Genomic DNA, 10595 nt, shown 5'->3' with positions numbered 1-10595 from the left:
AACTGACGTTTACCGCGTGGCAACTTGTGATATTATAAAATTATTTTTGTTATAGTAATTACATATTTTAGTCAAACATGTTGTAACTCGTCAAGTCATTAAAAAAAAACAATCAAATGAAGAGGTTGTAAACCTTCAACCTCCCATCTGAGCTTCCGCTTCCGGGATCTGTCTTTCCGGTTTTGCGCCCTCTTGTATTCGTCATGAAGTGAGTTTACCGATTAGAATCAAACTCCATCTCGAGTATTAAATAAACTATACTGTACAATCATGTCACTGTACCGAATACAAACGCTCGTCTATTTGGGTGACTTCCGACATTTGTCGTTTTCAGGGTCGAGTTGTGCAGTTTCAGCGGGTACAAAATTTACCCCGGCCATGGCCGCCGATACGCCAGGACAGACGGGAAGGTAAACGTCAACGCCGTCCCCGTTGTCACCCTTTCTTGTTTAGTCGCTTGCTATGTTTGCTATATTATCAATGTTATAGTGGCTTTAACCGGGTCCCGTTAAATGTGATATAAGCATGCCATATACGGACGAGCATGCGCAGTAAATCAGAATCGGCTTTAATGGCTGCGTCAAGTCCTCCAAATCGCTATTCTAATGAATTCTAATAGGTGTTCCAGTTCTTGAACGCCAAATGCGAGTCTGCGTTTTTGGCCAAGAGGAATCCCCGACAGATCAACTGGACTGTGCTGTACAGACGCAAGCACAAGAAGGGACAATCTGTAAGTAAGAAGCCACCAATGACCGTTTTGATTGTCTGTGCAAATGTCCATACAACACCGCAGTTGTCAAACAAAATTTCATAAAATGTTCATCGTATAATCCCTATTGGGTTGGAACTGTATGTCCAGTTATGGTCATCCTCTCTAGCTAATCCTGGCTACAACTCCATTACTGCATCAGTGTCAATGATAGAGCAGCAAAAAAAAAAAAAAAAAAAAACAACAACAGAGCTCGTGCACCTACGTCTTAAAATCACATAACTTTTGTTTACCTCGCCGTATTGCAGGTCTAACAAAGCATTGTTCAATGCTAAATCGGTTGGAAATGGCACTGAAATATCTTGTAGCACGAAGCCCAGAGTCTTGTCCTATACCGTCAGACATTTAGAAGGTGAAAATAAACGGCGGTACGTGGAAAAATGAGATAAACACGCCATAGAGGACCCGTATTTAATGCCGATAAGAAATTGGACTTAATTTGCTTCCGCTTGTCTTGGAAAACTGGATGGACACGTGGATATGGTGAGTAATTCGTTGAGATTTGCACAGAAGAGTTTGAAAGCGTAGAAAAGTCTGGACGCATACGAATACTTTGTTGCCGGATCTGTTCTCAATCAAGAATAAATCCCACATCGTGACGGATTGACGGCTCGTGAACGCGGAAGCGTATTCAGCTACGGGTTAACCTTTGCCGGAATCCATCGATCCTATCAGCTAGTATTCAGTACAAATACCAATATTTAAATAAATGACCCCTGGTTTTACACAAACTCTCATTCATTAACTATGATTGGGAAAAAAAAATAAAAAGAGGACGGAGTCGTCTCCACGGAACGTACACGGAAGCGATTGCGGCCACACTTAATCTCCGTAAACCTCTGTTGTTAATACGCATTGTTCTCGAATGAGCCAACTTAGCGTTATAAATTGTTCTTGGTAATTTGAGATTGAGATGCAAAGCAAATTTATTTGTATAGCGCATTTCATACACGAGGTAACGCCATGTGCTTTACATGATTGAAGGCATTTGAAAACAAAGAGATAAAACATTTTAAACGGCATAAAAAGAATACAAATGACAATGTAAAAAACAAAAAAAAAGACAATCGCATACAGTGCAAGTATCATCAAAAAGTGGATATATTGTAAAAAGGATGAGGGAAAAAAAGAACTTTTCAACCTGGATTTAAAAACATTCACACTTGGGGCTGACCTCACCTCTGAGAAGAATAATTCCTACCTGAAATGAAGCGATTTCTACACAGGCGTGTGCGTAATTTGGATGGGCGCCATCCATCACGTTTAATTGCCGAAATCCGTCGATCTTTTCTGGTCTTTTCAGTTGGTATTCCATAGAATGATCTCTTTGGATATCTGTCTCGTCTGTTGTGACAAACCACAGCACAACGGGTCTCGGGCATTGTGAATATTCTGCTCCGGTTCAATGTTGAGCAGCTCTGTTTGGCCTGCAATATGGCGCCGTGAAAATGGTGACGTCACGTGCACGAGCTCTATACAGCGATAGCTGCGACTAGCTGCGTTTTCAATGACTAGCTTGTTCTGTTTCCCAAAAATTACGCAAATCAGCGAAGATTTACTGTACTTGTACTTCCTGTCCCTTGTCTGTGACTACTTTGGCTGCGGGGGGACGGTGTGCATGGCGTCCGTCCGTGTCACGTGCGGTTGCCGGCCTGCGTTTTGCAGGTCGTGCAGCGGCGCTCACTCCACACCCCGTAGCCGTAGAACACGCGGAGTTCATAGTACTGGTCTTTGTTGTCATTAATGACGCTTTACCGACGGCCAGCCTCCAAACTCTCCGACATGCCTCAATCATAGGAATTATTTTAACTTTTTTTTTACATTCGATGCCACAGTTGAGCTAGTACTGTGAACACCTCCATAGCCAAAGTTTGGCATTCGATATGTCAGATTTTTTTCTAATGGAAGCTATCTTCTGTAGTTAAATGAAAAATCTGGTAGTCACCAGTTTTTCGCCAGCTTTGGTTGAATCATATTGGGAAGGAAACTGTTCAAGCGAATTGGGAGATGTATTTTACACTAAATTAGTCCATTGATGTCATCTCGTGGCTTTTATAGGTACAAAGTGAACCAATTTTTTGGATTACTCGTGTGTTTTTTTTTTTTTTTTTTTGTATCTTAATGCTCTTTGTGGAGTTTACTGTACCGGCAGCTGTTAATATTGAGTATTATTTTGTTGTTTTTTTTTTTTTTTGTTTGTGTGTGTGTGTGACGGTGGATCGCTGCTGATCTTTTCGCATCCCAACAGGAAGAGGTGAGCAAGAAGCGTACCCGCCGTGCCGTCAAGTTCCAGAGGGCCATCACTGGCGCCTCCCTGGCTGAGATCATGGCCAAAAGGAACCAGAAGCCCGAGGTCCGCAAGGCCCAGAGAGAGCAGGCCATCAGGTAAGAGCAACAATGGAGCATTGCTCATTTTTATGACTTTTAATAAACTGATCAGATAACAATTGGCATATTTTGCTGATCAGTTACGACGTCATCAGTTTTATTGATCGGGTCCGAGGAAGTCATTTGCTCTGTGTCACCGTGGTGCTCAGTATATCTGAATCCAAGAGCTAGTTTTAATTTCATGTGGTAGTGTTTACATAGTTTTTTCGTGTCTTTTGACAGTACTGTATATATCTGACGGACAGTTATAAAAATGATGGGAGAGACGAGACATAATGCGCGGATCAGACTGCAAGACAAATGTACTCTTTCACGATTGTACTGTCAGACTACCGCAATAAAATCTTGTTACGAGACCACCACATCCCATTTTTTTGGGATCATTGGGCTTTATTTTGTAAATTAAACTGCAAAATGACTACACTCGTTGCCGTAGGGATGACGGCACAAATAGATGGCGCCGATTGTACAATATGTCATAAATAGATGAACAAAGATGTATTTATTCAAAACATATTTTAGGAACAATTAAGTACACAAATACATACAGTAAATGAACAGGTCCATCATGTGATTGGAAATGTAGGCTAAGCTAGAGATTTTCTAAGTCCTGATTGGATGCCACTGTTCTAATATAATGGATAAGTAGAAGTTATTGCTCAGCTAATTAATTTCAAGCCATTTTCCACGTTTGTTATACAGTAAAATGTCCGTTATCCGCATGGCACGGGGACTGAGTCCCGCTTTAAATAACGGAAAAACATTCGATTGTCTATATTAAGTTTAAACTGAAGCTATACAAATGATTCCATTTTTTTTTTTTTTGTTTATACTTCAGGCTCCTAACAATTGTTGGGTTGCACGTGACGTCGCGCTTGTTGCAGACAAGCAGTCAGCTGTCCATCGCCGTCATGCCGGATTTTTGTCGCGTCTTCGTATGTGGAAATCGCAGAAACGGAGACATTGGGAAGCGATTTATTTTCCGCGTTCCAAAGATTAGATTGCATGAAGGAGAAGATACAATGGAGTTATTGAAAAAACGGCAACAAAGGTGGCTTGCAAAGATACGACGTGCAAATCTGAACGAAGGTCGAGTGCACAAGGCAAATTATTTATTTGAAAGTCCGTTCTGATCATTGTGTAAGCGGTAAGCGTGTGTATTTCTCGTGTCCAGATGTTCTACTTCAGGGAAGTCTTTCACATATTTTGAAAAGTGCGTCGTCCTTGGAGAGTATAAAGATGGATATCTTCAGAGTTTGATCTTCGGTACATATCTAGCTTTGGCGACATCACTGAGTCGAATTAAAGTAGGCAAAAAACATCCGGCGTTCGCCGCTTCCACGTGGGCCTGTGGTAGAAATGGCGGCCATTTGATTGAGGGAGCATTTTTATCACGTGTTTTAAAATTAAATACCCTGCACATACAATTTGAATTTGAAAAAATAAAAATTGCCAGCATGCACGTGCACATTTGTTGCACTCTTGAACTTCTGCTAACAGCAAATGGAAAGATTTTGAGTCTCTCAGATCAAGATGGATGACTTCAGCATTACTTCATTGACATAAATTACTACTTTCCTATTAGTCAAAGATTTTATGTAGTCTTGTGGCATTTTCAGGTGTTTAAAAAGTTGTGAAAAGATGGGATTGAATGTAATGTAACAATCTTTTTTTTTTCCGCCCTCAATCAGAGCTGCCAAGGAGGCCAAGAAGGCAAAGCAGGCTGCCAAGAAGCCTGCTCCCCCCACTAAGGTGAGAGTCGTCTTATTTCTAAAGGCAGCAAGCAAGAAATAATCGTGGGACTCGTTGTAGTTAGTTGAGTGGACATGAATTCATAACATATTAGTCAATATTTTTGCCACTGTATTTCCTTGAATCCTCACGTTTTTTTAGGCTGCCACCAAGGCTGCACAGAAGCCCAAGATCGCCAAGCCCATGAAGGTGAACGCTCCCCGCGTGGGTGGAAAACGCTAAGCCTTGGCTCCTCGTTTTTGGTTGTGAATAAAAGTTTTTGGATAACCATCATCTGCGCGTTATATTTTAAATTTGAAATGTGTCCTTAAATATATGTGATCTTCCTATACCAGCTCTTATAGGGGCCACAGGCTTGATTTGCGACATAACCCGCAAATATGTGAATAGAAATTGCAATGTTCAATTTGCCGTGTTTTAGTGTCATCAATAATTAGGTTGGAGTGGGACTCGACAAATTCAGATTGTACATTATTAGTTGAACAGGATTTATTAACCTGTCATAACAGCAATGACATTTCCACAGTGCCTCAAAGTGCCATTTGCAGATCAGGGGATATTAATGTGAGGGGAATTAGAATGAAAAATTACGGTGAAAAAAAAAAAAAAAGCCAAAGAATGATTAACAAATTAAAAAAAGAAGACATTAGACATCATTTGGTGTAGCAATTACAAGCTGGACAGGTTTGAACAGAAATTTTTCAACAGTGATAAGAGAAGGAAAAGTGAAACAATGCAGCGATTTGTTCTCATGTTTAAAGCCATTAAAATGATAATTTAATAACTGTATTATAAATAAGTTACTAAAACTGCGATGATTCCCTTCAATGGCATCGGACAATAATCTTCAGACTGAATGTTTTTGGGAAATGATTGCATGAGGTAATGACTGCTACACCTGAAAAAATGATACACAAACTAAATGTACAATCAAATAACTTGTTAACAAACAAGTTATAACTTGTGCGTTAGTGACCAAGTGTGACTTTCGCTTTAGTTTTTTTAAACGTCAATTATGCGCCCTGAGGAAACTTGGAACTGGGGGGGGGGAGGGGGTGCACATTTCCAGCAGGGAAACGGATGTTAAATATGGTCGGATCGTATTGCTGGCGTGGATGTTACGTGGAAACGAAGATGATGTGATGTGGGAACGGAAGCGGGGCGCACGGGGGCAGGGGGCAGGCTTGCGGGGTCGCCCTGGCAAGAACTTGAGCTTTTACATCACGGTCAGGACTCGGCTGCCCCCAGAGCCTTCTGATCCTGCTTGTATCTGTTCAAGGAGGAGACGACAGCAAAATGAAAATATGAGTAAGTCGTCCGTCGTGCGGATGTAGAAAAACCACGAGTGACATTTTGTAACGCTTTGTGTACATTCGAGACAGGTAAAAGGTTGCGTCGACGGTCACCTCCAAATCCTGTAGAGCTGGGAGCCCCCGGCGCAGCCCAAGAAGAAGTTGACGGCGAACAGGTTCCAGTTCTTTGGTACTATGACCAGCGAGTACCTGGACCAGATCAGGCCTGGTGGACGAGAGCCAAGGTTACGCACACACGGGTGGCGACATAGTTTGTTCAAAGCATCATCAGATAAGATTTGTTTGAAGAAATAGGAAAAAGAACACGGGCCGAACCTCGCATACCTTTGACATACATCGGTTAGAATCTGCGTACTTTGGACTAAACCACTAAAAATGCATAACTCCGTTTACCTGTTGCCGTCAGTACCGCAGACTGGGAGGTGCTCAGCTTTTCCGCCGGCCGCGTCATATCGGCTAAGCCGGCAGCGACCAGGCCCTGAAAATATTAATCCACCGCGTTTACATCCACGGTATTATTTTATGAACGCTTCAAAATGAAACGAAAGGTTCTCCCGGACAGTATATTTGGGTTCCGTTTGGGTGAGTGACTCAACTGTTGCCAAAGCGACAAGTGGAATCAAGCAATGTTCAAGTCTCAAATTGATATTTCATATTTGACGATGCAATCTAACCGTCCTCCATCTCTCCGTTTTTTTTTTTTTTTCATACTGTGAAATCATGTTTATCGTAGGGAACATGTTCCAGACCCACCTGCCATAGGTGAAAATGCTAAGACACTAGTTTTTCCCTTCCCAAACGCTTTAAACACATTTATCCATCCATCTCCTTTGCCGCTTATCCTCACGAGCGCCACAGGGAGTGCTGGAGCCTGTCCCAGCTGTCAACGGGCAAGAGGCGGGTGGGGTACACCCTGAATTGGTCGCAAGCCAATCGCAGGGCACATAGAGACAAACAGTCGCCTCACAATCACACTTGGTGGCAATTTGGAGTGTCCAATTAATGTCGCGTGTTTTTGGGACGTGGGAGGAAAACCGGAGTGCCCGGAGAAAACCCCACGTAGGCACAAGGAGAACATGCAAACTCCGCACAGGCGGGGCCGAGATTGCACCCGGGTCCTCTGAACGCTTTACCGTGCCACTTATATTGAAAACATACTTTTTAAAAAAATATTTGAACTAGTACTGGAAGAACTAGAAATGATCAACTGCAATGTGGAACGGAAACAATGAAGTGACTGGAAATTGTTCACATGCTACGGGAACCTTTACAACAGGGATGTCAAACTCATTTTTTTGTTGCGGGCCACATTGTAGTCACAATTTCCCATTATGAGCGAAATCATATCTACAAATGAAATTTATGCACTAGTTTTTAAATCAGAAATCTAGTATAAGGGCTTTGTCAACTATTCTTGATGTTAGATAACACAAAAATAATTGCAATATCTCATTATCATTTACGATATGACATGGTATGGATTTCTAGCAAGAATCAATAAAATTCACCCATGATTTGCCTCGGCGGGCCACATAAAATCACGTGGCGGGCCAGATTTGGGCCCCGAGCCTTGAGTTTGACACCAGTGCCAATATCGATCCGGAAATTAAAATAAATAAATAAAATAATAAATCTACACTTACCCATTTAAACATGGGCGCCCAGAAGAACACTGTTTTGGGACCTTGAATGACAACAGAAGAAAAAGAAGGAAACTATGTAAGTTTTCTGTGGACATTACGATTATGTTGCAGTATTTGTCGGGTTTCTCTCAGGTGGGAATTAATCTCTCCATTCAGGTGAAAACGTAACCGTCGATCCAGACGACCAGCACACAAAAAAATCGCAGTCGATGAAAAAGGTAACACCGAGGCGCAGAGGAATCCTAAAACCCGCTGCCGTCGAGAATCCTTAATTCGTGTTCTCTCCTGTGGCGGTGGGACAAAACATTTGAAGAATGTTTCCCCGCTCCGAGGGCACTTTTTGGAGCACTTAGGGTACAAAGCAGTACTTGAGGGTAAAAAGTGGGTGGGTCTGGAGACTACGCTAGCTTCTATTTATTTTTCTACTGCAGTGCGAATTATTATTTTTTTTTTTTGTATTTTCCAACACTCTACCAAAGCAACATTTGGTTAAGAACTCAAAAGCTGGTATGCGGGTACTCCACTTTGGAAATACAGTGACGCCTCGGTTCTCGACCACAATCCGTTCCAGAAAACGGTTCGAGAAGTGATTTGTTCGAAAACCAAAGCGATGTTTCCCACTACAATGAATGGAAAAAGAAATAATGTGTCCCAAGCCTACAAAAATTTTAAAGCATTTTTTTAGCTTTTCCTGATAATAAACTGCATCATAGAAATACGTCTATAGTTTAAATACATTATATCATAAAATAATTGAAATATATTTATTTTTTGCTTAAAATGTATGCTCTAGTAGTAAAGTACGCAAGGCTGGGAGTGCATAGCCGTATCTGTAGCGACTCGGCCCCCAGCCTTCTAAACTTTTGCCTTATGTCATTTCCAGGTTTGTTTTTTTTTTCGGGGGGGCGTTCGAATTGACAATAACAAAACGCGTCGTGGGAGGGTCAACTGCTTTGCGCCGCGCGCATTACGTTATTTCTGGGGGGGTTTTCGGCGGCGTGGGAATTCACAACGAAGCTAGTCGCGGGACAGCCGGCTTGGCCGCGCGCAATATGTTATTTCTGGGTTTTTCGGGGACGTTCGAATACCGATTTTCGTACGAAAACGGGAACGTTTGAGACCCGAGGCTTTACTGTATTCAGTCTCGCAGACTTCTGGCCTGCTCTTGCTACACTACCAATGAATAAAGGACACGGTTTCTGCAAATCGCCCGGGAGGGAGGCGGTTCTTTGTCGCCGCCCCTTCGTACCTGGTCACAAAGCTGTCCTTGCGCACCTCCAAATACCCTTGGACAGGGAACAAACAAAACAAAGACCAGACGATCAATCCGCTCAAGCATGAATGTGAGTTAACAATAACCGACAGTCCGCCTGAGCTCTTACTTATGCCGTGGTGCCGTTCAGACTGAACACAATAATAACTCCTGTCATATTCCTATATGAGTGTTAGTTTATGATAGACAGTGGAATGGAAAAAGTACACGACACACTTGCACTAAACTCATCTCGGTGTTACCTAGGACAACTGTCCATTTTATTTTATGCTGTGAAGTCTCACTTGTGTACCAAAAATAAAAATAAAAACCTTAAAACGTTATCAGTTGATTTCGAAGCGTGTTATGAACTATAAACACACGCAAAAGTCATGCCAATTTCATCTCGGTGCTACTTTATTGCAGGGATCAGTGCGGGATACCGTTTTTGAAAAGTTACCGATAATTTCTCTTTTTAATTTTTTTTTTTTTTCTGGAGGGAGGGGGAGACTCGCCTTACCTGCCGGGTGGTTGTACAGAGGTCTCAGTTTGGCCGGCAGCATGTGCTCGATCTGGTCCAGAATCCTGTGATAGGACGCTCTCAATGCAGCCATGATGCTAGCTAGAAATGTGGGAAGAAGAGTAAAGATGACGCCCGGTCGGAGCTATTCTTAAATGATTTTTTTTTTAAAAAGGAGAAAAGTAGCTCGTGTTAAAATGTACACTTTTGTAAAAAATATCCTGCGACGTTGACAAACGCACAAAAAAAACGAGTGTGGTTTAAGCTTAGAAAATGATGCTATGCGCGCCGCTTGGGTTAGCTGTCGTTAGCTTGAGGTGACTTTCCACTGGAACAGCAACCTTGGGCAACGGGGCGGGGCAAAAAGAGGAACACTATTCCAATTGGTCAGTTTTTCCGCAAGCCCTATTTGATTGGTTGAGGGCGGGAGGCTTTTGTTTTACAGCACGACGTCTCCTAGCCGAGTGGCGACGTTTCTTCAATTACTGCGAATACGGAGTCATCTTCTTTGATGAAAATGTATTATTAGGGCCCAGGCAACAAATGTTTAACGTAAACAACTCTCTATTTCAAACTGGAAATTGTCTCTCAAATAAATCTCATTCACTCCCAGCCGTCCCGGTTAACATGCAGTCAATAAAGTGATTGCGCCAATTATGCAAATAACTATTGATCAAAGTTTCAAAGTGATCAAAGGGGAAATAAATGTTTGTTTTGTTTTGCTGAGACCCTTTTTTTACATTCGTTCCTTTCGTGGAATGCATGAACAAAGAGTAACTGTACTCTTTGTTTCAACTTGTTGCATTTCCTCCCCCCCCCCTTGACCTTAACGCATCTTTCCAATGCATGAGAGGCAAAATATTCTTATTTTTAATATTCTTTTGGAAAAGAATCTCTCATTCGATGAGCATTAGCAATTACCGAGCTATCGATGAGCAAACAGTGGGAATAATAATGA

The 10595-nt window shown here is 42.1% G+C and overlaps 2 protein-coding genes and 1 non-coding gene across 3 annotated transcripts; 2 read left to right on the top strand and 1 right to left on the bottom strand.

The window, feature by feature from the left end:
- The first annotated feature begins 83 nt into the window (after positions 1-83).
- On the top strand, positions 84-5182 carry rpl24 (ribosomal protein L24). The gene is made up of 6 exons (XM_061840594.1): positions 84-208; positions 335-410; positions 620-730; positions 3018-3154; positions 4849-4909; positions 5051-5182. Exons 1-6 carry the CDS (start codon positions 204-206, stop codon positions 5129-5131), a joined length of 471 nt encoding a protein of 156 aa, XP_061696578.1. The 5' UTR covers positions 84-203; the 3' UTR covers positions 5132-5182.
- Positions 2374-2555, top strand: LOC133512771 (small nucleolar RNA SNORA23). The gene has a single exon (XR_009798289.1). It is a non-coding gene; the product is annotated as a small nucleolar RNA SNORA23 (small nucleolar RNA).
- A 198-nt stretch (positions 5183-5380) lies between the features above and the next one.
- On the bottom strand, positions 5381-9991 carry mpc2b (mitochondrial pyruvate carrier 2b). Its single transcript, XM_061840595.1, has 5 exons — positions 9638-9991; positions 7866-7906; positions 6616-6700; positions 6316-6427; positions 5381-6179 (listed from the first exon to the last, which is right to left on the bottom strand). The coding sequence occupies exons 1-5, from the start codon at positions 9729-9731 to the stop codon at positions 6137-6139; spliced, it is 375 nt and encodes a 124-aa protein (XP_061696579.1). The 5' UTR covers positions 9732-9991; the 3' UTR covers positions 5381-6136.
- Between the last annotated feature and the right edge of the window lie 604 nt (positions 9992-10595).

Source organism: Syngnathoides biaculeatus, chromosome 14 (assembly GCF_019802595.1).
Source record: "Syngnathoides biaculeatus isolate LvHL_M chromosome 14, ASM1980259v1, whole genome shotgun sequence".
In the NCBI taxonomy this organism is placed as follows: Eukaryota; Metazoa; Chordata; class Actinopteri; order Syngnathiformes; family Syngnathidae; genus Syngnathoides; species Syngnathoides biaculeatus.
The sequence above is the reverse complement of the archived record's forward strand: the minus strand, read 5'-3'. Positions and strand labels throughout refer to the sequence as shown.